At 41.2% G+C, this 27226-nt stretch overlaps 1 protein-coding gene across 1 annotated transcript; it reads left to right on the top strand.

Annotated features, from left to right (window-relative positions):
• Positions 1 to 19389: 19389 nt before the first annotated feature.
• LOC147042573 (adhesion G protein-coupled receptor F4-like) lies at positions 19390 to 26855 on the top strand. The gene is made up of 15 exons (XM_085938268.1): positions 19390 to 19528; positions 19640 to 19807; positions 19904 to 19992; positions 20096 to 20157; positions 20520 to 20644; positions 20784 to 20999; positions 21219 to 21416; positions 21726 to 21860; positions 21940 to 22115; positions 22300 to 22476; positions 22561 to 23907; positions 24386 to 24427; positions 24757 to 24819; positions 24909 to 24963; positions 25344 to 26855. Exons 1-15 carry the CDS (start codon positions 19435 to 19437, stop codon positions 25391 to 25393), a joined length of 2997 nt encoding a protein of 998 aa, XP_085794394.1. The 5' UTR covers positions 19390 to 19434; the 3' UTR covers positions 25394 to 26855.
• Positions 26856 to 27226: the final 371 nt, after the last annotated feature.

Here is a 27226-nt window from a genome sequence, read left to right as displayed (position 1 = left end):
AGTGATAGCAGAAGATTTAGCACTCAAAAGTTGGGATTTGACCACAGGTGAGGATATTTTTCAGTCCCCGGGGACAAATGTTGCGAGCCTCTCAACTCGTATGTTATGAAATAGGTAACTAAAGAATAATCTGGCGCAATATCATTTTTAGCCTGCCCTCTAAACGCTACTGGAGGACCTGAGTGCCGGTGCGAAGAGTCCTTTGGTTGGCCGTGTGACATGTGTTTGACGTATGGTGGATGCAGCGATGCCAGTACATTACCCTGTGACTGCATACATGAAGTCCCTCCACTTGGAGAGTCCTGTAAACCAATCTCAAGTAAGTCCAACAAGTGTTGAAACAACCATTTTTAAAAGTCAAATGTAGTTGGTGTCCATCCATACATTTTGGAAAGATCGTTCTGGTTCCTGAACCTGCAGTCAAAAACGGGATACTTAAGCTTCCCCGTCTCAGACCACCTCCTCCACGTCCACTGAGGTGTTTGTAGGTCACCTCTGAGACCTAGTCCCTCCAGCATAATGTAGGAACAATAGACTCTGGCTCATCTGAAACTTCTGTCAAGACAATGGAAAATATATGGATGGATACAATTTGACAAGGACAATCTTTTACCCCATTCTAGAATAATATTTTTCATTCTCCACAGCTATCATCACCCCATGTCCAACAACCATAGAAGGTATTGTATAAGGCTTTGTAGGTAATAACTGTTACAGGAACATGTAAAACAAGTCGTCCCTCTATTCTAGTGGACATTGTTCTTATTGTTGACACTCCAACCAACACTGAGCCATCAGAGATCTGGAATCAACTGAGAGATGCTGTAGACGATATATCCCTCCCATTAGCGATAGCAGAAGATTTAGCACTCAAAAGTTGGGATTTGACCACAGGTGAGGATATTTTTCAGTCCCCGGGGACAAATGTTGCGAGCCTCTCAACTCATATGTTATGAAATAGGTAATTAAAGAATAATCTGGCGCAATATCATTTTTAGCCTGCCCTCTAAATGCTACTGGAGGACCTGAGTGCCGGTGCGAAGAGTCCTTTGGTTGGCCGTGTGACATGTGTTTGACGTATGGTGGATGCAGCGATGCCAGTACATTACCCTGTGACTGCATACATGAAGTCCCTCCACTTGGAGAGTCCTGTAAACCAATCTCAAGTAAGTCCAACAAGTGTTGAAACAACCATTTTTAAAAGTCAAATGTAGTTGGTGTCCATCCATACATTTTGGAAAGGTCGTTCTGGTTCCTGAACCTGCAGTCAAAAACGGGATACTTAAGCTTCCCCGTCTCAGACCACCTCCTCCACGTCCACTGAGGTGTTTGTAGGTCAGCTCTGAGACCTAGTCCCTCCAGCATAATGTAGGAACAATAGACTCTGGCTCATCTGAAACTTCTGTCAAGACAATGGAAAATATATGGATGGATACAATTTGACAAGGACAATCTTTTACCCCATTCTAGAATAATATTTTTCATTCTCCACAGCTATCATCCCCCCATGTCCAACAACCATAGAAGGTATTGTATAAGGCTTTGTAGGTAATAACTGTTACAGGAACATGTAAAACAAGTCGTCCCTCTATTCTAGTGGACATTGTTCTTATTGTTGACACTCCAACCAACACTGAGCCATCAGAGATCTGGAATCAACTGAGAGATGCTGTAGACGATATATCCCTCCCATTAGCGATAGCAGAAGATTTAGCACTCAAAAGTTGGGATTTGACCACAGGTGAGGATATTTTTCAGTCCCCGGGGACAAATGTTGCGAGCCTCTCAACTCATATGTTATGAAATAGGTAACTAAAGAATAATCTGGCGCAATATCATTTTTAGCCTGCCCTCTAAACGCTACTGGAGGACCTGAGTGCCGGTGCGAAGAGTCCTTTGGTTGGCCGTGTGACATGTGTTTGACGTATGGTGGATGCAGCGATGCCAGTACATTACCCTGTGACTGCATACATGAAGTCCCTCCACTTGGAGAGTCCTGTAAACCAATCTCAAGTAAGTCCAACAAGTGTTGAAACAACCATTTTTAAAAGTCAAATGTAGTTGGTGTCCATCCATACATTTTGGAAAGATCGTTCTGGTTCCTGAACCTGCAGTCAAAAACGGGATACTTAAGCTTCCCCGTCTCAGACCACCTCCTCCACGTCCACTGAGGTGTTTGTAGGTCAGCTCTGAGACCTAGTCCCTCCAGCATAATGTAGGAACAATAGACTCTGGCTCATCTGAAACTTCTGTCAAGACAATGGAAAATATATGGATGGATACAAATTGACAAGGACAATCTTTTACCCCATTCTAGAATAATATTTTTCATTCTCCACAGCTATCATCACCCCATGTCCAACAACCATAGAAGGTATTGTATAAGGCTTTGTAGGTAATAACTGTTACAGGAACATGTAAAACAAGTCGTCCCTCTATTCTAGTGGACATTATTCTTATTGTTGACACTCCAACCAACACTGAGCCATCAGAGATCTGGAATCAACTGAGAGATGCTGTAGACGATATATCCCTCCCATTAGCAATAGCAGAAGATTTAGCACTCAAAAGTTGGGATTTGACCACAGGTGAGGATATTTTTCAGTCCCCGGGGACAAATGTTGCGAGCCTCTCAACTCGTATGTTATGAAATAGGTAACTAAAGAATAATCTGGCGCAATATCATTTTTAGCCTGCCCTCTAAACGCTACTGGAGGACCTGAGTGCCGGTGCGAAGAGTCCTTTGGTTGGCCGTGTGACATGTGTTTGACGTATGGTGGATGCAGCGATGCCAGTACATTACCCTGTGACTGCATACATGAAGTCCCTCCACTTGGAGAGTCCTGTAAACCAATCTCAAGTAAGTCCAACAAGTGTTGAAACAACCATTTTTAAAAGTCAAATGTAGTTGGTGTCCATCCATACATTTTGGAAAGATCGTTCTGGTTCCTGAACCTGCAGTCAAAAACGGGATACTTAAGCTTCCCCGTCTCAGACCACCTCCTCCACGTCCACTGAGGTGTTTGTAGGTCAGCTCTGAGACCTAGTCCCTCCAGCATAATGTAGGAACAATAGACTCTGGCTCATCTGAAACTTCTGTCAAGACAATGGAAAATATATGGATGGATACAATTTGACAAGGACAATCTTTTACCCCATTCTAGAATAATATTTTTCATTCTCCACAGTTATCATCACCCCATGTCCAACAACCATAGAAGGTATTGTATAAGGCTTTGTAGGTAATAACTGTTACAGGAACATGTAAAACAAGTCGTCCCTCTATTCTAGTGGACATTGTTCTTATTGTTGACACTCCAACCAACACTGAGCCATCAGAGATCTGGAATCAACTGAGAGATGCTGTAGACGATATATCCCTCCCATTAGCGATAGCAGAAGATTTAGCACTCAAAAGTTGGGATTTGACCACAGGTGAGGATATTTTTCAGTCCCCGGGGACAAATGTTGCGAGCCTCTCAACTCATATGTTATGAAATAGGTAACTAAAGAATAATCTGGCGCAATATCATTTTTAGCCTGCCCTCTAAACGCTACTGGAGGACCTGAGTGCCGGTGCGAAGAGTCCTTTGGTTGGCCGTGTGACATGTGTTTGACGTATGGTGGATGCAGCGATGCCAGTACATTACCCTGTGACTGCATACATGAAGTCCCTCCACTTGGAGAGTCCTGTAAACTAATCTCAAGTAAGTCCAACAAGTGTTGAAACAACCATTTTTAAAAGTCAAATGTAGTTGGTGTCCATCCATACATTTTGGAAAGATCGTTCTGGTTCCTGAACCTGCAGTCAAAAACGGGATACTTAAGCTTCCCCGTCTCAGACCACCTCCTCCACGTCCACTGAGGTGTTTGTAGGTCAGCTCTGAGACCTAGTCCCTCCAGCATAATGTAGGAACAATAGACTCTGGCTCATCTGAAACTTCTGTCAAGACAATGGAAAATATATGGATGGATACAAATTGACAAGGACAATCTTTTACCCCATTCTAGAATAATATTTTTCATTCTCCACAGCTATCATCACCCCATGTCCAACAACCATAGAAGGTATTGTATAAGGCTTTGTAGGTAATAACTGTTACAGGAACATGTAAAACAAGTCGTCCCTCTATTCTAGTGGACATTGTTCTTATTGTTGACACTCCAACCAACACTGAGCCATCAGAGATCTGGAATCAACTGAGAGATGCTGTAGACGATATATCCCTCCCATTAGCGATAGCAGAAGATTTAGCACTCAAAAGTTGGGATTTGACCACAGGTGAGGATATTTTTCAGTCCCCGGGGACAAATGTTGCGAGCCTCTCAACTCATATGTTATGAAATAGGTAATTAAAGAATAATCTGGCGCAATATCATTTTTAGCCTGCCCTCTAAACGCTACTGGAGGACCTGGATGCCGGTGCGAAGAGTCCTTTGGTTGGCCGTGTGACATGTGTTTGACGTATGGTGGATGCAGCGATGCCAGTACATTACCCTGTGACTGCATACATGAAGTCCCTCCACTTGGAGAGTCCTGTAAACCAATCTCAAGTAAGTCCAACAAGTGTTGAAACAACCATTTTTAAAAGTCAAATGTAGTTGGTGTCCATCCATACATTTTGGAAAGATCGTTCTGGTTCCTGAACCTGCAGTCAAAAACGGGATACTTAAGCTTCCCCGTCTCAGACCACCTCCTCCACGTCCACTGAGGTGTTTGTAGGTCAGCTCTGAGACCTAGTCCCTCCAGCATAATGTAGGAACAATAGACTCTGGCTCATCTGAAACTTCTGTCAAGACAATGGAAAATATATGGATGGATACAATTTGACAAGGACAATCTTTTACCCCATTCTAGAATAATATTTTTCATTCTCCACAGTTATCATCACCCCATGTCCAACAACCATAGAAGGTATTGTATAAGGCTTTGTAGGTAATAACTGTTACAGGAACATGTAAAACAAGTCGTCCCTCTATTCTAGTGGACATTGTTCTTATTGTTGACACTCCAACCAACACTGAGCCATCAGAGATCTGGAATCAACTGAGAGATGCTGTAGACGATATATCCCTCCCATTAGCGATAGCAGAAGATTTAGCACTCAAAAGTTGGGATTTGACCACAGGTGAGGATATTTTTCAGTCCCCGGGGACAAATGTTGCGAGCCTCTCAACTCGTATGTTATGAAATAGGTAACTAAAGAATAATCTGGCGCAATATCATTTTTAGCCTGCCCTCTAAACGCTACTGGAGGACCTGAGTGCCGGTGCGAAGAGTCCTTTGGTTGGCCGTGTGACATGTGTTTGACGTATGGTGGATGCAGCGATGCCAGTACATTACCCTGTGACTGCATACATGAAGTCCCTCCACTTGGAGAGTCCTGTAAACCAATCTCAAGTAAGTCCAACAAGTGTTGAAACAACCATTTTTAAAAGTCAAATGTAGTTGGTGTCCATCCATACATTTTGGAAAGATCGTTCTGGTTCCTGAACCTGCAGTCAAAAACGGGATACTTAAGCTTCCCCGTCTCAGACCACCTCCTCCACGTCCACTGAGGTGTTTGTAGGTCAGCTCTGAGACCTAGTCCCTCCAGCATAATGTAGGAACAATAGACTCTGGCTCATCTGAAACTTCTGTCAAGACAATGGAAAATATATGGATGGATACAATTTGACAAGGACAATCTTTTACCCCATTCTAGAATAATATTTTTCATTCTCCACAGCTATCATCCCCCCATGTCCAACAACCATAGAAGGTATTGTATAAGGCTTTGTAGGTAATAACTGTTACAGGAACATGTAAAACAAGTCGTCCCTCTATTCTAGTGGACATTGTTCTTATTGTTGACACTCCAACCAACACTGAGCCATCAGAGATCTGGAATCAACTGAGAGATGCTGTAGACGATATATCCCTCCCATTAGCGATAGCAGAAGATTTAGCACTCAAAAGTTGGGATTTGACCACAGGTGAGGATATTTTTCAGTCCCCGGGGACAAATGTTGCGAGCCTCTCAACTCATATGTTATGAAATAGGTAACTAAAAAATAATCTGGCGCAATATCATTTTTAGCCTGCCCTCTAAACGCTACTGGAGGACCTGAGTGCCGGTGCGAAGAGTCCTTTGGTTGGCCGTGTGACATGTGTTTGACGTATGGTGGATGCAGCGATGCCAGTACATTACCCTGTGACTGCATACATGAAGTCCCTCCACTTGGAGAGTCCTGTAAACCAATCTCAAGTAAGTCCAACAAGTGTTGAAACAACCATTTTTAAAAGTCAAATGTAGTTGGTGTCCATCCATACATTTTGGAAAGATCGTTCTGGTTCCTGAACCTGCAGTCAAAAACGGGATACTTAAGCTTCCCCGTCTCAGACCACCTCCTCCACGTCCACTGAGGTGTTTGTAGGTCAGCTCTGAGACCTAGTCCCTCCAGCATAATGTAGGAACAATAGACTCTGGCTCATCTGAAACTTCTGTCAAGACAATGGAAAATATATGGATGGATACAATTTGACAAGGACAATCTTTTACCCCATTCTAGAATAATATTTTTCATTCTCCACAGCTATCATCCCCCCATGTCCAACAACCATAGAAGGTATTGTATAAGGCTTTGTAGGTAATAACTGTTACAGGAACATGTAAAACAAGTCGTCCCTCTATTCTAGTGGACATTGTTCTTATTGTTGACACTCCAACCAACACTGAGCCATCAGAGATCTGGAATCAACTGAGAGATGCTGTAGACGATATATCCCTCCCATTAGCGATAGCAGAAGATTTAGCACTCAAAAGTTGGGATTTGACCACAGGTGAGGATATTTTTCAGTCCCCGGGGACAAATGTTGCGAGCCTCTCAACTCGTATGTTATGAAATAGGTAACTAAAGAATAATCTGGCGCAATATCATTTTTAGCCTGCCCTCTAAACGCTACTGGAGGACCTGAGTGCCGGTGCGAAGAGTCCTTTGGTTGGCCGTGTGACATGTGTTTGACGTATGGTGGATGCAGCGATGCCAGTACATTACCCTGTGACTGCATACATGAAGTCCCTCCACTTGGAGAGTCCTGTAAACCAATCTCAAGTAAGTCCAACAAGTGTTGAAACAACCATTTTTAAAAGTCAAATGTAGTTGGTGTCCATCCATACATTTTGGAAAGATCGTTCTGGTTCCTGAACCTGCAGTCAAAAACGGGATACTTAAGCTTCCCCGTCTCAGACCACCTCCTCCACGTCCACTGAGGTGTTTGTAGGTCAGCTCTGAGACCTAGTCCCTCCAGCATAATGTAGGAACAATAGACTCTGGCTCATCTGAAACTTCTGTCAAGACAATGGAAAATATATGGATGGATACAATTTGACAAGGACAATCTTTTACCCCATTCTAGAATAATATTTTTCATTCTCCACAGCTATCATCCCCCCATGTCCAACAACCATAGAAGGTATTGTATAAGGCTTTGTAGGTAATAACTGTTACAGGAACATGTAAAACAAGTCGTCCCTCTATTCTAGTGGACATTGTTCTTATTGTTGACACTCCAACCAACACTGAGCCATCAGAGATCTGGAATCAACTGAGAGATGCTGTAGACGATATATCCCTCCCATTAGCGATAGCAGAAGATTTAGCACTCAAAAGTTGGGATTTGACCACAGGTGAGGATATTTTTCAGTCCCCGGGGACAAATGTTGCGAGCCTCTCAACTCGTATGTTATGAAATAGGTAATTAAAGAATAATCTGGCGCAATATCATTTTTAGCCTGCCCTCTAAACGCTACTGGAGGACCTGAGTGCCGGTGCGAAGAGTCCTTTGGTTGGCCGTGTGACATGTGTTTGACGTATGGTGGATGCAGCGATGCCAGTACATTACCCTGTGACTGCATACATGAAGTCCCTCCACTTGGAGAGTCCTGTAAACCAATCTCAAGTAAGTCCAACAAGTGTTGAAACAACCATTTTTAAAAGTCAAATGTAGTTGGTGTCCATCCATACATTTTGGAAAGATCGTTCTGGTTCCTGAACCTGCAGTCAAAAACGGGATACTTAAGCTTCCCCGTCTCAGACCACCTCCTCCACGTCCACTGAGGTGTTTGTAGGTCAGCTCTGAGACCTAGTCCCTCCAGCATAATGTAGGAACAATAGACTCTGGCTCATCTGAAACTTCTGTCAAGACAATGGAAAATATATGGATGGATACAAATTGACAAGGACAATCTTTTACCCCATTCTAGAATAATATTTTTCATTCTCCACAGCTATCATCACCCCATGTCCAACAACCATGGAAGGTATTGTATAAGGCTTTGTAGGTAATAACTGTTACAGGAACATGTAAAACAAGTCGTCCCTCTATTCTAGTGGACATTGTTCTTATTGTTGACACTCCAACCAACACTGAGCCATCAGAGATCTGGAATCAACTGAGAGATGCTGTAGACGATATATCCCTCCCATTAGCGATAGCAGAAGATTTAGCACTCAAAAGTTGGGATTTGACCAGAGGTGAGGATATTTTTCAGTCCCCGGGGACAAATGTTGCGAGCCTCTCAACTCATATGTTATGAAATAGGTAATTAAAGAATAATCTGGCGCAATATCATTTTTAGCCTGCTCTCTAAATGCTACTGGAGGACCTGAGTGCCGGTGCGAAGAGTCCTTTGGTTGGCCGTGTGACATGTGTTTGACGTATGGTGGATGCAGCGATGCCAGTACATTACCCTGTGACTGCATACATGAAGTCCCTCCACTTGGAGAGTCCTGTAAACCAATCTCAAGTAAGTCCAACAAGTGTTGAAACAACCATTTTTAAAAGTCAAATGTAGTTGGTGTCCATCCATACATTTTGGAAAGATCGTTCTGGTTCCTGAACCTGCAGTCAAAAACGGGATACTTAAGCTTCCCCTTCTCAGACCACCTCCTCCACGTCCACTGAGGTGTTTGTAGGTCAGCTCTGAGACCTAGTCCCTCCAGCATAATGTAGGAACAATAGACTCTGGCTCATCTGAAACTTCTGTCAAGACAATGGAAAATATATGGATGGATACAATTTGACAAGGACAATCTTTTACCCCATTCTAGAATAATATTTTTCATTCTCCACAGCTATCATCACCCCATGTCCAACAACCATAGAAGGTATTGTATAAGGCTTTGTAGGTAATAACTGTTACAGGAACATGTAAAACAAGTCGTCCCTCTATTCTAGTGGACATTGTTCTTATTGTTGACACTCCAACCAACACTGAGCCATCAGAGATCTGGAATCAACTGAGAGATGCTGTAGACGATATATCCCTCCCATTAGCGATAGCAGAAGATTTAGCACTCAAAAGTTGGGATTTGACCACAGGTGAGGATATTTTTCAGTCCCCGGGGACAAATGTTGCGAGCCTCTCAACTCGTATGTTATGAAATAGGTAACTAAAGAATAATCTGGCGCAATATCATTTTTAGCCTGCCCTCTAAACGCTACTGGAGGACCTGAGTGCCGGTGCGAAGAGTCCTTTGGTTGGCCGTGTGACATGTGTTTGACGTATGGTGGATGCAGCGATGCCAGTACATTACCCTGTGACTGCATACATGAAGTCCCTCCACTTGGAGAGTCCTGTAAACCAATCTCAAGTAAGTCCAACAAGTGTTGAAACAACCATTTTTAAAAGTCAAATGTAGTTGGTGTCCATCCATACATTTTGGAAAGATCGTTCTGGTTCCTGAACCTGCAGTCAAAAACGGGATACTTAAGCTTCCCCGTCTCAGACCACCTCCTCCACGTCCACTGAGGTGTTTGTAGGTCAGCTCTGAGACCTAGTCCCTCCAGCATAATGTAGGAACAATAGACTCTGGCTCATCTGAAACTTCTGTCAAGACAATGGAAAATATATGGATGGATACAATTTGACAAGGACAATCTTTTACCCCATTCTAGAATAATATTTTTCATTCTCCACAGCTATCATCACCCCATGTCCAACAACCATAGAAGGTATTGTATAAGGCTTTGTAGGTAATAACTGTTACAGGAACATGTAAAACAAGTCGTCCCTCTATTCTAGTGGACATTGTTCTTATTGTTGACACTCCAACCAACACTGAGCCATCAGAGATCTGGAATCAACTGAGAGATGCTGTAGACGATATATCCCTCCCATTAGCGATAGCAGAAGATTTAGCACTCAAAAGTTGGGATTTGACCACAGGTGAGGATATTTTTCAGTCCCCGGGGACAAATGTTGCGAGCCTCTCAACTCATATGTTATGAAATAGGTAACTAAAGAATAATCTGGCGCAATATCATTTTTAGCCTGCCCTCTAAACGCTACTGGAGGACCTGAGTGCCGGTGCGAAGAGTCCTTTGGTTGGCCGTGTGACATGTGTTTGACGTATGGTGGATGCAACGATGCCAGTACATTACCCTGTGACTGCATACATGGAGTCCCTCCACTTGGAGAGTCCTGTAAACCAATCTCAAGTAAGTCCAACAAGTGTTGAAACAACCATTTTTAAAAGTCAAATGTAGTTGGTGTCCATCCATACATTTTGGAAAGATCGTTCTGGTTCCTGAACCTGCAGTCAAAAACGGGATACTTAAGCTTCCCCGTCTCAGACCACCTCCTCCACGTCCACTGAGGTGTTTGTAGGTCAGCTCTGAGACCTAGTCCCTCCAGCATAATGTAGGAACAATAGACTCTGGCTCATCTGAAACTTCTGTCAAGACAATGGAAAATATATGGATGGATACAAATTGACAAGGACAATCTTTTACCCCATTCTAGAATAATATTTTTCATTCTCCACAGCTATCATCACCCCATGTCCAACAACCATGGAAGGTATTGTATAAGGCTTTGTAGGTAATAACTGTTACAGGAACATGTAAAACAAGTCGTCCCTCTATTCTAGTGGACATTGTTCTTATTGTTGACACTCCAACCAACACTGAGCCATCAGAGATCTGGAATCAACTGAGAGATGCTGTAGACGATATATCCCTCCCATTAGCGATAGCAGAAGATTTAGCACTCAAAAGTTGGGATTTGACCACAGGTGAGGATATTTTTCAGTCCCCGGGGACAAATGTTGCGAGCCTCTCAACTCATATGTTATGAAATAGGTAATTAAAGAATAATCTGGCGCAATATCATTTTTAGCCTGCCCTCTAAATGCTACTGGAGGACCTGAGTGCCGGTGCGAAGAGTCCTTTGGTTGGCCGTGTGACATGTGTTTGACGTATGGTGGATGCAGCGATGCCAGTACATTACCCTGTGACTGCATACATGAAGTCCCTCCACTTGGAGAGTCCTGTAAACCAATCTCAAGTAAGTCCAACAAGTGTTGAAACAACCATTTTTAAAAGTCAAATGTAGTTGGTGTCCATCCATACATTTTGGAAAGATCGTTCTGGTTCCTGAACCTGCAGTCAAAAACGGGATACTTAAGCTTCCCCGTCTCAGACCACCTCCTCCACGTCCACTGAGGTGTTTGTAGGTCAGCTCTGAGACCTAGTCCCTCCAGCATAATGTAGGAACAATAGACTCTGGCTCATCTGAAACTTCTGTCAAGACAATGGAAAATATATGGATGGATACAATTTGACAAGGACAATCTTTTACCCCATTCTAGAATAATATTTTTTATTCTCCACAGCTATCATCACCCCATGTCCAACAACCATAGAATGTATTGTATAAGGCTTTGTAGGTAATAACTGTTACAGGAACATGTAAAACAAGTCGTCCCTCTATTCTAGTGGACATTGTTCTTATTGTTGACACTCCAACCAACACTGAGCCATCAGAGATCTGGAATCAACTGAGAGATGCTGTAGACGATATATCCCTCCCATTAGCGATAGCAGAAGATTTAGCACTCAAAAGTTGGGATTTGACCACAGGTGAGGATATTTTTCAGTCCCCGGGGACAAATGTTGCGAGCCTCTCAACTCGTATGTTATGAAATAGGTAACTAAAGAATAATCTGGCGCAATATCATTTTTAGCCTGCCCTCTAAACGCTACTGGAGGACCTGAGTGCCGGTGCGAAGAGTCCTTTGGTTGGCCGTGTGACATGTGTTTGACGTATGGTGGATGCAGCGATGCCAGTACATTACCCTGTGACTGCATACATGAAGTCCCTCCACTTGGAGAGTCCTGTAAACCAATCTCAAGTAAGTCCAACAAGTGTTGAAACAACCATTTTTAAAAGTCAAATGTAGTTGGTGTCCATCCATACATTTTGGAAAGATCGTTCTGGTTCCTGAACCTGCAGTCAAAAACGGGATACTTAAGCTTCCCCGTCTCAGACCACCTCCTCCACGTCCACTGAGGTGTTTGTAGGTCAGCTCTGAGACCTAGTCCCTCCAGCATAATGTAGGAACAATAGACTCTGGCTCATCTGAAACTTCTGTCAAGACAATGGAAAATATATGGATGGATACAATTTGACAAGGACAATCTTTTACCCCATTCTAGAATAATATTTTTCATTCTCCACAGCTATCATCACCCCATGTCCAACAACCATAGAAGGTATTGTATAAGGCTTTGTAGGTAATAACTGTTACAGGAACATGTAAAACAAGTCGTCCCTCTATTCTAGTGGACATTGTTCTTATTGTTGACACTCCAACCAACACTGAGCCATCAGAGATCTGGAATCAACTGAGAGATGCTGTAGACGATATATCCCTCCCATTAGCGATAGCAGAAGATTTAGCACTCAAAAGTTGGGATTTGACCACAGGTGAGGATATTTTTCAGTCCCCGGGGACAAATGTTGCGAGCCTCTCAACTCATATGTTATGAAATAGGTAACTAAAGAATAATCTGGCGCAATATCATTTTTAGCCTGCCCTCTAAACGCTACTGGAGGACCTGAGTGCCGGTGCGAAGAGTCCTTTGGTTGGCCGTGTGACATGTGTTTGACGTATGGTGGATGCAACGATGCCAGTACATTACCCTGTGACTGCATACATGGAGTCCCTCCACTTGGAGAGTCCTGTAAACCAATCTCAAGTAAGTCCAACAAGTGTTGAAACAACCATTTTTAAAAGTCAAATGTAGTTGGTGTCCATCCATACATTTTGGAAAGATCGTTCTGGTTCCTGAACCTGCAGTCAAAAACGGGATACTTAAGCTTCCCCGTCTCAGACCACCTCCTCCACGTCCACTGAGGTGTTTGTAGGTCAGCTCTGAGACCTAGTCCCTCCAGCATAATGTAGGAACAATAGACTCTGGCTCATCTGAAACTTCTGTCAAGACAATGGAAAATATATGGATGGATACAAATTGACAAGGACAATCTTTTACCCCATTCTAGAATAATATTTTTCATTCTCCACAGCTATCATCACCCCATGTCCAACAACCATGGAAGGTATTGTATAAGGCTTTGTAGGTAATAACTGTTACAGGAACATGTAAAACAAGTCGTCCCTCTATTCTAGTGGACATTGTTCTTATTGTTGACACTCCAACCAACACTGAGCCATCAGAGATCTGGAATCAACTGAGAGATGCTGTAGACGATATATCCCTCCCATTAGCGATAGCAGAAGATTTAGCACTCAAAAGTTGGGATTTGACCACAGGTGAGGATATTTTTCAGTCCCCGGGGACAAATGTTGCGAGCCTCTCAACTCATATGTTATGAAATAGGTAATTAAAGAATAATCTGGCGCAATATCATTTTTAGCCTGCCCTCTAAATGCTACTGGAGGACCTGAGTGCCGGTGCAAAGAGTCCTTTGGTTGGCCGTGTGACATGTGTTTGACGTATGGTGGATGCAGCGATGCCAGTACATTACCCTGTGACTGCATACATGAAGTCCCTCCACTTGGAGAGTCCTGTAAACCAATCTCAAGTAAGTCCAACAAGTGTTGAAACAACCATTTTTAAAAGTCAAATGTAGTTGGTGTCCATCCATACATTTTGGAAAGATCGTTCTGGTTCCTGAACCTGCAGTCAAAAACGGGATACTTAAGCTTCCCCGTCTCAGACCACCTCCTCCACGTCCACTGAGGTGTTTGTAGGTCAGCTCTGAGACCTAGTCCCTCCAGCATAATGTAGGAACAATAGACTCTGGCTCATCTGAAACTTCTGTCAAGACAATGGAAAATATATGGATGGATACAATTTGACAAGGACAATCTTTTACCCCATTCTAGAATAATATTTTTTATTCTCCACAGCTATCATCACCCCATGTCCAACAACCATAGAAGGTATTGTATAAGGCTTTGTAGGTAATAACTGTTACAGGAACATGTAAAACAAGTCGTCCCTCTATTCTAGTGGACATTGTTCTTATTGTTGACACTCCAACCAACACTGAGCCATCAGAGATCTGGAATCAACTGAGAGATGCTGTAGACGATATATCCCTCCCATTAGCGATAGCAGAAGATTTAGCACTCAAAAGTTGGGATTTGACCACAGGTGAGGATATTTTTCAGTCCCCGGGGACAAATGTTGCGAGCCTCTCAACTCGTATGTTATGAAATAGGTAATTAAAGAATAATCTGGCGCAATATCATTTTTAGCCTGCCCTCTAAACGCTACTGGAGGACCTGAGTGCCGGTGCGAAGAGTCCTTTGGTTGGCCGTGTGACATGTGTTTGACGTATGGTGGATGCAGCGATGCCAGTACATTACCCTGTGACTGCATACATGAAGTCCCTCCACTTGGAGAGTCCTGTAAACCAATCTCAAGTAAGTCCAACAAGTGTTGAAACAACCATTTTTAAAAGTCAAATGTAGTTGGTGTCCATCCATACATTTTGGAAAGATCGTTCTGGTTCCTGAACCTGCAGTCAAAAACGGGATACTTAAGCTTCCCCGTCTCAGACCACCTCCTCCACGTCCACTGAGGTGTTTGTAGGTCAGCTCTGAGACCTAGTCCCTCCAGCATAATGTAGGAACAATAGACTCTGGCTCATCTGAAACTTCTGTCAAGACAATGGAAAATATATGGATGGATACAAATTGACAAGGACAATCTTTTACTCCATTCTAGAATAATATTTTTCATTCTCCACAGCTATCATCACCCCATGTCCAACAACCATAGAAGGTATTGTATAAGGCTTTGTAGGTAATAACTGTTACAGGAACATGTAAAACAAGTCGTCCCTCTATTCTAGTGGACATTATTCTTATTGTTGACACTCCAACCAACACTGAGCCATCAGAGATCTGGAATCAACTGAGAGATGCTGTAGACGATATATCCCTCCCATTAGCGATAGCAGAAGATTTAGCACTCAAAAGTTGGGATTTGACCACAGGTGAGGATATTTTTCAGTCCCCGGGGACAAATGTTGCGAGCCTCTCAACTCGTATGTTATGAAATAGGTAACTAAAGAATAATCTGGCGCAATATCATTTTTAGCCTGCCCTCTAAACGCTACTGGAGGACCTGAGTGCCGGTGCGAAGAGTCCTTTGGTTGGCCGTGTGACATGTGTTTGACGTATGGTGGATGCAGCGATGCCAGTACATTACCCTGTGACTGCATACATGAAGTCCCTCCACTTGGAGAGTCCTGTAAACCAATCTCAAGTAAGTCCAACAAGTGTTGAAACAACCATTTTTAAAAGTCAAATGTAGTTGGTGTCCATCCATACATTTTGGAAAGATCGTTCTGGTTCCTGAACCTGCAGTCAAAAACGGGATACTTAAGCTTCCCCGTCTCAGACCACCTCCTCCACGTCCACTGAGGTGTTTGTAGGTCAGCTCTGAGACCTAGTCCCTCCAGCATAATGTAGGAACAATAGACTCTGGCTCATCTGAAACTTCTGTCAAGACAATGGAAAATATATGGATGGATACAAATTGACAAGGACAATCTTTTACCCCATTCTAGAATAATATTTTTCATTCTCCACAGCTATCATCACCCCATGTCCAACAACCATAGAAGGTATTGTATAAGGCTTTGTAGGTAATAACTGTTACAGGAACATGTAAAACAAGTCGTCCCTCTATTCTAGTGGACATTGTTCTTATTGTTGACACTCCAACCAACACTGAGCCATCAGAGATTTGGAATCAACTGAGAGATGCTGTAGACGATATATCCCTCCCATTAGCGATAGCAGAAGATTTAGCACTCAAAAGTTGGGATTTGACCACAGGTGAGGATATTTTTCAGTCCCCGGGGACAAATGTTGCGAGCCTCTCAAATCATATGTTATGAAATAGGTAATTAAAGAATAATCTGGCGCAATATCATTTTTAGCCTGCCCTCTAAATGCTACTGGAGGACCTGAGTGCCGGTGCGAAGAGTCCTTTGGTTGGCCGTGTGACATGTGTTTGACGTATGGTGGATGCAGCGATGCCAGTACATTACCCTGTGACTGCATACATGAAGTCCCTCCACTTGGAGAGTCCTGTAAACCAATCTCAAGTAAGTCCAACAAGTGTTGAAACAACCATTTTTAAAAGTCAAATGTAGTTGGTGTCCATCCATACATTTTGGAAAGATCGTTCTGGTTCCTGAACCTGCAGTCAAAAACGGGATACTTAAGCTTCCCCGTCTCAGACCACCTCCTCCACGTCCACTGAGGTGTTTGTAGGTCAGCTCTGAGACCTAGTCCCTCCAGCATAATGTAGGAACAATAGACTCTGGCTCATCTGAAACTTCTGTCAAGACAATGGAAAATATATGGATGGATACAATTTGACAAGGACAATCTTTTACCCCATTCTAGAATAATATTTTTCATTCTCCACAGCTATCATCACCCCATGTCCAACAACCATAGAAGGTATTGTATAAGGCTTTGTAGGTAATAACTGTTACAGGAACATGTAAAACAAGTCGTCCCTCTATTCTAGTGGACATTGTTCTTATTGTTGACACTCCAACCAACACTGAGCCATCAGAGATCTGGAATCAACTGAGAGATGCTGTAGACGATATATCCCTCCCATTAGCGATAGCAGAAGATTTAGCACTCAAAAGTTGGGATTTGACCACAGGTGAGGATATTTTTCAGTCCCCGGGGACAAATGTTGCGAGCCTCTCAACTCATATGTTATGAAATAGGTAATTAAAGAATAATCTGGCGCAATATCATTTTTAGCCTGCCCTCTAAACGCTACTGGAGGACCTGAGTGCCGGTGCGAAGAGTCATTTGGTTGGCCGTGTGACATGTGTTTGACGTATGGTGGATGCAGCGATGCCAGTACATTACCCTGTGACTGCATACATGAAGTCCCTCCACTTGGAGAGTCCTGTAAACCAATCTCAAGTAAGTCCAACAAGTGTTGAAACAACCATTTTTAAAAGTCAAATGTAGTTGGTGTCCATCCATACATTTTGGAAAGATCGTTCTGGTTCCTGAACCTGCAGTCAAAAACGGGATACTTAAGCTTCCCCGTCTCAGACCACCTCCTCCACGTCCACTGAGGTGTTTGTAGGTCAGCTCTGAGACCTAGTCCCTCCAGCATAATGTAGGAACAATAGACTCTGGCTCATCTGAAACTTCTGTCAAGACAATGGAAAATATATGGATGGATACAATTTGACAAGGACAATCTTTTACCCCATTCTAGAATAATATTTTTCATTCTCCACAGCTATCATCACCCCATGTCCAACAACCATAGAAGGTATTGTATAAGGCTTTGTAGGTAATAACTGTTACAGGAACATGTAAAACAAGTCGTCCCTCTATTCTAGTGGACATTGTTCTTATTGTTGACACTCCAACCAACACTGAGCCATCAGAGATCTGGAATCAACTGAGAGATGCTGTAGACGATATATCCCTCCCATTAGCGATAGCAGAAGATTTAGCACTCAAAAGTTGGGATTTGACCACAGGTGAGGATATTTTTCAGTCCCCGGGGACAAATGTTGCGAGCCTCTCAACTCGTATGTTATGAAATAGGTAACTAAAGAATAATCTGGCGCAATATCATTTTTAGCCTGCCCTCTAAACGCTACTGGAGGACCTGAGTGCCGGTGCGAAGAGTCCTTTGGTTGGCCGTGTGACATGTGTTTGACGTATGGTGGATGCAGCGATGCCAGTACATTACCCTGTGACTGCATACATGAAGTCCCTCCACTTGGAGAGTCCTGTAAACCAATCTCAAGTAAGTCCAACAAGTGTTGAAACAACCATTTTTAAAAGTCAAATGTAGTTGGTGTCTATCCATACATTTTGGAAAGATCGTTCTGGTTCCTGAATCTGCAGTCAAAAACGGGATACTTAAGCTTCCCCGTCTCAGACCACCTCCTCCACGTCCACTGAGGTGTTTGTAGGTCAGCTCTGAGACCTAGTCCCTCCAGCATAATGTAGGAACAATAGACTCTGGCTCATCTGAAACTTCTGTCAAGACAATGGAAAATATATGGATGGATACAAATTGACAAGGACAATCTTTTACCCCATTCTAGAATAATATTTTTCATTCTCCACAGCTATCATCACCCCATGTCCAACAACCATAGAAGGTATTGTATAAGGCTTTGTAGGTAATAACTGTTACAGGAACATGTAAAACAAGTCGTCCCTCTATTCTAGTGGACATTATTCTTATTGTTGACACTCCAACCAACACTGAGCCATCAGAGATCTGGAATCAACTGAGAGATGCTGTAGACGATATATCCCTCCCATTAGTGATAGCAGAAGATTTAGCACTCAAAAGTTGGGATTTGACCACAGGTGAGGATATTTTTCAGTCCCCGGGGACAAATGTTGCGAGCCTCTCAACTCGTATGTTATGAAATAGGTAACTAAAGAATAATCTGGCGCAATATCATTTTTAGCCTGCCCTCTAAACGCTACTGGAGGACCTGAGTGCCGGTGCGAAGAGTCCTTTGGTTGGCCGTGTGACATGTGTTTGACGTATAGTGGATGCAGCGATGCCAGTACATTACCCTGTGACTGCATACATGAAGTCCCTCCACTTGGAGAGTCCTGTAAACCAATCTCAAGTAAGTCCAACAAGTGTTGAAACAACCATTTTTAAAAGTCAAATGTAGTTGGTGTCCATCCATACATTTTGGAAAGATCGTTCTGGTTCCTGAACCTGCAGTCAAAAACGGGATACTTAAGCTTCCCCGTCTCAGACCACCTCCTCCACGTCCACTGAGGTGTTTGTAGGTCAGCTCTGAGACCTAGTCCCTCCAGCATAATGTAGGAACAATAGACTCTGGCTCATCTGAAACTTCTGTCAAGACAATGGAAAATATATGGATGGATACAATTTGACAAGGACAATCTTTTACCCCATTCTAGAATAATATATTTCATTCTCCACAGCTATCATCACCCCATGTCCAACAACCATAGAAGGTATTGTATAAGGCTTTGTAGGTAATAACTGTTACAGGAACATGTAAAACAAGTCGTCCCTCTATTCTAGTGGACATTGTTCTTATTGTTGACACTCCAACCAACGCTGAGCCACCAGAGATGTGGAATCAAATGAGGGATGCTGTAGACAATATATCCTTCCCATTAGCGATAGCAGAAGATCTAGCACTCAAAAGTTTGAATTTGATCAAAGGTGAGGATATTTTTGTGTGAAATGGTCTCCTGGACAAATGTTGCGAGCTGCTCAACTCATATGTTATGAAATAGGTAACTAAAGAAATCTTTGGCTTAATATAATTTTTAGCCTGCCTTCTATACGCTACTGGCGGACCTGAGTGCCAGTGCGAAGAGTCCTTAGGTTGGTCGTTTGACATGTGTTTGAGGCATGGTGGATGCAGCAATGCCCCTAAATTACCCTGTGACTGCATATATGAAGTCCCTCCACCTGGAGACTCTTGTAAACCAATTTCAAGTAAGTCTAAAAAGTGTTGAAACTACCATTTTATCTACCTTGTCGGTAATAACTGGAATGACTATATTGTACTTACAAGCTATTTTTGTACTTTAGGAAGGTCATTATCATTCATTATGGAAATTGACTTTGATAACGCATACAACAACGAAAATAACTCTTTTAATCAGAGGTGTTTAGATTCTGTAAGTCATTTTTTTTTTTTACGTCTTATCATTTCAAATAATGTTTGCAATTGTGGTTTTTCATTTAATCACTGAACCTTTGTATGCTGACTATTTCTAACAGATTGAAAAACAATCCGAGATCCATATTCCAGGTCTACTATTAGCGGGATTTTTGGCCTTCAGGTAGATTTAATTCTTTAACTTGAAAATGTTTACTTTCTTTACAATGATTTACCAACCTTATTTTACAGTGAACATACAATCTTCAGATAAAGCCCATTTTATACGCACGCACGTACACACACACGCATATATGTCTGTAATAATATATATATATATATATATATATATATATATATATATATATATATATATATATATATATATATATATATACGAATTAGACAAATATTGACATAATAAAATCAAGAGGGAAATGATTCAATACTGAAATAAAAATACCATTGAAATGACTATTAGACCATTTTAGACCTATTATTAAGTTTGCAAATAATGTTTCATATCTTTTTTATGTTTTATGTTAGGGCTGGTAGCACCATTGCTGACTTTGAAATTCTGGCAAATATGACAATTCAAGACCCAGATGTTGAGGCACTTCTCGTAGGAATATTCAAAGATCTGAAGAACACTTTTCCTCTAAGGTTTGAGAGTAAGTAGCTTTGATAATGTTTTCATCGGAAAAATCTCAGATACATTTTAATGTCATTGCACCATTAGGCCATTATTTGTCTGAAAAATCATCTGCAGAATAAAAAATGTTCACCCTTTTGTATTGTTTTCCATTAAAGGCAGAAGAAATTTGACATTTCAACCAAGTGTTGTATTCTTCGACGACACATTGAAGATAAAATGTGGCCCACCACCAAAGGAACTCGAGTTTCGTATCAACTCAACCAAATGGTCACGTGATGGCGTTTCAATAAATGAAGACATTCGACACAGATTTTCACAAGCTAATGGAACAGAAACGCTTACGATAACAAATTACAATCTTAATGACAATGGTAAGGAACAATTGAAGCATTCTCAATGCATATTGCTCTATCAAAATAAACACAAAATCAAGGTTACCTTACACTTGTAATGTTTTGATGGGGAAATTGAGGAAAAGCTATTTGCTTTTATGATTAAATTTGTTTCCCTTTACTGTCATTTAACCACTTGTTGAAATACTTGGTGGTTGGCAGTGAAGTCTTATTTTAATTTGCATCATTTTATTTCAGGGCGGTATGAATGTCAACTGTTTGATGGGATTTCAAGTTACTGGCAGGTCTCTAATGAAGCATTCAGTGCTTTGGAAACACCCCAAATCCAGATTAGTCCCCTCCAAAGCATACCGTGTAGGAGTGGGCAGCAAGTGTCAGTGCAATGCTCTGTCCAGGACCCCTACCAGGTGATGTTTCTACGCCTCCCAAATCCAGGTGAATCTAAATGATATTTTGCATTTCTTCTGAGGTTGTACAAATATTGTCGCCCAGAATTAATGTAGCTGTTAATTATTGTTAGGATCTTTTCGAAGAAAACAACACAAAAAAATGAAAAAGGGTATAATAAATCACACAACAATTGTCTGTGGAGTTTCCACATTATTTTGTGAGTCTCTCTAAATAAGAGAATTTCCCCCAAAAAATTACAAAGCAAAATTATGTTTTCAAATAGTTTTTTTACTCAATGATATTTTAATAATTATATCACTTTCACAGTGGTGGGTTTTGTTTGTGCATGTTTAGCTACAGGCCCTGTAATCCAACATCAGATCACGATCACACAGGAAGACTGTGATAACCAAGAATTAGTCATCACTTGTCAAGTGATTACATTTCCTCGATTCACACGGAATATAACATTGGTGTTTGTTCCAGAAGGTAACTATGGAAACGGCTATGACCAAACCATTTTCTAATACTTCGGTAATAGTTAGGTAAACATAAATCGTCTTTCCAGGTGGATTCACATGTGTTGGTGATCCAGAATTTGGAAATGGATTCTTAAACGACGTGGGAACAGCTCCTTGTGAAATGGGCGGAGTGATGACTGCTGTTTGCAGGGAAAGTGGAAAATGGGAAGATCGAGAAGACAACTGCACTTTGAGTATCGCAGAGATCCTCAATCAGTCTAGAGTAAGGTGGTAGATTTTTTGGCACACAATTAAAATTCCAAGCAGGATCAGAATCTGAGAAGAATTGATCCGAGCTATTTTCCCATAAAGATTTGTCTGGTCTTTTGTGTAGTCAGTCAAATCAAAACTGATTAATACTTGAGAGACATGGATTTTAACACAGTTTCTCCTATCTGAAAATTTAGGTTTTGACCGTTACGACTTTGCCACCGCTCTTGGAGGATTTACGCATCACTATTCTTCAACAAAGTGACGAAGTGGATGAATCTGTTGTAGACATCAACGACACTGTTACAATTCTCAACAATGTTGCCACCTTTGTAACAACATCTAATATCCAGATAAGTCAGGAATCTATGAAGGTATGTTTGTTACTTCATCCAACAATACAGTTGATGTTTAAAAAAAAAGTACTGATTGTTTTTCTTTTTCCCATTTTACTTTAGAATGTCCTTCTCGTTACTGATGTCCTCATTAGAGATCGGGCAAGAGAATCATGGGACATACTTAACTTTGAAGCTGAAACAAGAAATGAAAGCCTCAGCTCACTATTGTTGTTTTCAGTTGAGCGTATAACAAGTAGACTTATCAATGCCTCCCTTGTCATTGAAACACCTTTGATTCTCTTGAACAAAACTACGTTCATCGACAGTTTCAACGGGGATTTTAATTCCACAGTGGAGATAGACATAGAAGGGTCCAATGGAGCAACAAACCTTACCGTGATAACCTTTGAATCCTTGGATAATGTCCTTCCTCCAAGAGATGAGAACAACGCTACGGGCAGGGTCATCAATGGGAGAGTTGTACTTGTTCAGTCTGACACCATCGTCGACAATATCACTTTCACTTTTGACATTGTAGATGATAATCTGGGAAACCCTCAGTGTGTGTTCTGGAACTTTTCCCTCTTTGACGGTCTTGGGGGATGGGATGATGAAGGCTGTGAGCTCATTGAAAGAGAGGATGAAACTGTCACATGTCGGTGTGACCACCTGACCTCCTTTTCGATACTAATGTCTCCAGTTGATCTAAACAGCCGTGTGTTGGATTTTATAACTTACATTGGCGTCGGGATCTCTATGGCATCCTTAGTTATATGCCTCTTTATTGAGGCGTTTATATGGAAAAAAGTTAGAAAGAGCAGCACATCACACTTGCGCCATGTTTCCATTGTTAACATTGCATTGTCTCTCCTGATTGCAAACATTTGGTTCATTATTGGTGCAAATATCTCTGAAGGAGATAAAAAGAATCCGGATGCATGCACTGCTGCTACTTTTTTCATCCATTTCTTTTACTTGGCCCTCTTTTTCTGGATGTTGGCATCTGCCCTTTTGCTATTGTACCGCTCAGTCAGAGTCTTTGGTGGAGGACTTTCTAAAAATACTATGTTTGCTATTGGATACTCTCTTGGTTATGGCGCCCCACTGATTATCACCGTCATTACTATTGCTGTAACTGCACCGAACAATGCTTACATACGAGAAAATGTGATCTGCTGGCTCAATTGGCAAAGGTCAAGAGCGCTGCTGGCATTTGTGATCCCGGCGCTGCTCATCGTGTTTATAAACATTCTAATCCTAATTGTAGTGATAGTCAAAATATTACAGAGTCGAGGGATGTCCAGCACTCAACCAGAAGAGGAGAAGTATGTCCTGGTGGTCATTATTAGGAGTTTAGCCGTCTTAACACCCTTTTTTGGAATAACTTGGAGTCTTGGAGTTGGAATCTTAATTGACCCAAGTAATCTCGGAATCCACATTGCCTTCGCCTTCTTCAATTCCCTGCAGGTGAGTCCGTGATATTGTTTTGTATGTGTTTTTTATTTTTGTGCTTAAGTTTTTATGTTTCAGTCATATATTATTTCCCATATATTATTTCCATTTTTTCTGCTCACGGGGGTCGCGGCCATGCTGGAGCCTATCCCAGCAGCCATCAGGCAGTAGGCGGGGGACACCCTGTACTGGTTGCCAGATAATTGCAGGGAACACAGAGTCGAACAGCCATCCGCACTCGCATTCACACCTATGGGCAATTTGGAGTACTCAATCAGCCAAAACAATCCTAGAATAAAATAGAAAAGACAACTCAAGAAAAGAGAATGAAAAGCAGCATATGGTCCCAATCCAGAGTTGTCATTACAAGGTGATAAATTTGTGATGCGTCATAGACACGTGTGTCTGGTTCCATGTTTTACAGTACACTGCATTGTTCACCTAGAAGTGATGTTTTGTGTTGTCTAAATCTTCTCTTCTTATCTTCACATAGGGTTTCTTCATATTGGTTTTTGGAACCCTCTTAGACAGAAAGGTATGTGCCACTAATGTTAGAAAAAAAACAAAACTGCTCTCATTGGTATGCCAGTGATTTGGCTAAACCAACCCATATTTTGCTTCTTAATTGACTGAGTCTGATGAGTTGTTCATGCATCCTTAAAATGAGCATTGCGATTGTAATCATTGCATCTCAGAAGTTCTATTGTGATGTCCTTGTTTTGATGTTAGCTTTGCTTAGACTTCCTTAATTGTGCATAGAAATCAAGAGAAAATTGTGTAAAAATCATAAATATTTTCATAACGTCTGACAGCCTTTGAGTTTTACAGTCGAATGCTAATTTCCGTACGTTACATTTATTTCAGGTTCGGTCAGAAATTTCGTCGTTCAGACTCTCTAAGTCCCAGTCATCTGGCAGTGGGACAAGGGTAAGATTGAATTCATTCACACTTTGTTGGAAGAGCACATATTTTTTCTCCAATAACATACTAATGTGTTGTTTTGTCAATTATTTTAGACCACGAGTGCTTCATCAAGTGGATGGCAGATTTGGAGGAACATTGGAAGAAGAGGTATAGTGTCTTTTGAAAAGTGTGTAGTATACTGCTTGGAATCTTTTTTCTGCTGCAAGCTATGTTTAGACATATTCTGGGCTTTGTGCACGCGTGGTGGATGTCATCATATTTCATTCATAAATACGACAATGGTGTGCTTCAAACCTTCTGAGAAAGTTGTGAACCATCCCAGAAAACACTGGAGGTACTGTCCCAGAGACAACTTAAGTTCAAGGCTTTCCCACCAAACCCTTCTCACCAAATTATGTCAAAATGGAATGGGAAAGGATAACACAAGTCAAACAGAAAAAACAACGACAGCAACCAAGATGTATGAAAATATAGTCATATGTTCAAGTTTGGTTTTGAATTGAGTTTGTTTTGTTTGCATTTTTCAGGTGGTAACGGTTTATCTGAGTCTTCATCGTATTCGGCGATCAACACTTGATATCCACTGCCAACATCTCTGCTCACTGATCAAGCAACAAACTGTTCTCAAAAGCGTGTGAATGCTGAGCGATAAGTTATCACACTATTGCTTGAGTACCTGAATGCTACTTTCTTATTGTTGACCTTACTAGAATTTATTCATTCCAAAATCTCTTCTTTATAAATTTCTGAAATATACACACTTTAGTATTATAGTGAGAAAGTTGATTTTGCAAACGGTTATTTGTTCTCTCTGGCTTGTCCAGGCGAATTTCTGATTTTCCTTCACAGGTCAGTGAATTTCGTTTTCTTGCAGGTGCATTGCAATGATAAATTGTTTAGAATTGTTAGTCAAAGTTACTCTTGGTATGCTAGTAGATATCACAGCATGCAGGAGATACACTTTGGGACATCAGAGAAATTATTATTAAACATTGTTTTCATGTACAGTTATATCATTAAAAATGATAAACTTGCACTACACCATCACACGACATTTAAAGCACTTTACAATTATATTTGCGTTAAATTTGTCTAGTTCTTACATAGTGTTTATGCTTTCTCCAATAATCAAATGTACAGGAAAATAGCCACCTATTTACGAGTCACATAGGCTCAGATTTACAGAAATTGGTCGTTTCATAATTACCAGAGTATTGATCATAAAAGATAGAATCAAGTATTTTACTCCTCACGGACTTTGATTCGTCTCAAAATTAAAATGTATGATGTTCTGTAATAAGCTGTACAGTCGTCCTCCCTGCTTTTCGCGGGAATACAGACCAGACCTGCGCACGGCTAGCGAAAAGTCAACATTCAAAGAACATTTTCCACAAAAATGGGAGGGAATAGGGGAAAACCCTCTGATTATAGTTATTATTTTTTAACATTACAAAAAATAAATAAATCTGCAAGTGCCGAACAGCAAATATATGTCTGTCAACAGTACTGCATACATCACATAAAAAGTTGGGAATTTTATTTTTTTTATGCTTTTGAAATTTCAGGATCAATCTAAAACACCTTTACAGGTCATTTTAATTTAATTTTCTCTACTCTTTGTAACTGCTGGACATTCAAAAGATATTCAAAAGTTGAGAGGTCAGAATCAGTGGAATATAAACTATTGTGCAATTTAGGTTCATCCTGAAATTTCATCCGACAACCTTATCCTTTTATGTATTTATTAATTTAGATATTCTAATTGCACAAGCTATATTTTCTTACACTGTTTTTAAAGGGTATCACTTTTGCACATGTTTTCCCTGTATCTTAGCTCTTGTGTGTTTTTTGAATACTTGCGTTCGAGGAACTATATTGCTATGCAGTGTGTTCCACGGTTAAATGTTTAAACCTGATTAATTTAAGACATTTAAGACATTGACATGATGGATAATGAAGTACATTTAAGTGTGTGTATTAAATGTTAAACCCAATCATAAATCATGCCTGGAAATTGCCTTTGTCTTTGAGATACTCTTACTTGGCTAAATTGTTTGAGTGCTCTGAATGTGTTACATTCATTAGGCACATTTAGGATATTTACTTTCGTTAAATTAATTCAATAAATGTAGGCCTCTGAAGATGACGCCTTTGATTTAATGTTTTGCTCATTTTGTATTGATACATTTGTTTGTCATTTTGACATTTTTGTCATTTATATTTTAAATATTTTGTCATTTATTGTTATAATGACCTGTTGTTGACTGTTTTCAGAATTTGTGGCCATGGGATTCATTGAAGAAGAATATTTGTGCTTGCTGGCATTCTCAACGTTTTTGTTGAGGGGAATGTCAGCACTAGGTGTCTCCTAACGGCCACAGGGCATTTTTTGCACCTAAAAGGGCTGCAT

This window comes from Syngnathus leptorhynchus, chromosome 18 (assembly GCF_054491065.1).
Source record: "Syngnathus leptorhynchus isolate UIUO chromosome 18, UIUO_Slep, whole genome shotgun sequence".
Lineage (NCBI taxonomy): Eukaryota > Metazoa > Chordata > Actinopteri > Syngnathiformes > Syngnathidae > Syngnathus > Syngnathus leptorhynchus.
This window is presented reverse-complemented; position numbering and strand designations above follow the sequence as displayed.

What these genes read in the sequence shown, in the direction of transcription:
- LOC147042573 (XM_085938268.1), top strand. Translation starts at nt 19,435, where the DNA reads ATGTGGAATCAAATGAGGGATGCTGTAGACAATATATCCTTCCCATTA. An exon ending in AAGTTTGAATTTGATCAAAG is followed by an intron (nt 19,529 to 19,639) that starts GTGAGGATATTT and finishes TATAATTTTTAG; the next exon opens with CCTGCCTTCTATACGCTACT. An exon ending in AGATCCTCAATCAGTCTAGA is followed by an intron (nt 22,116 to 22,299) that starts GTAAGGTGGTAG and finishes CTGAAAATTTAG; the next exon opens with GTTTTGACCGTTACGACTTT.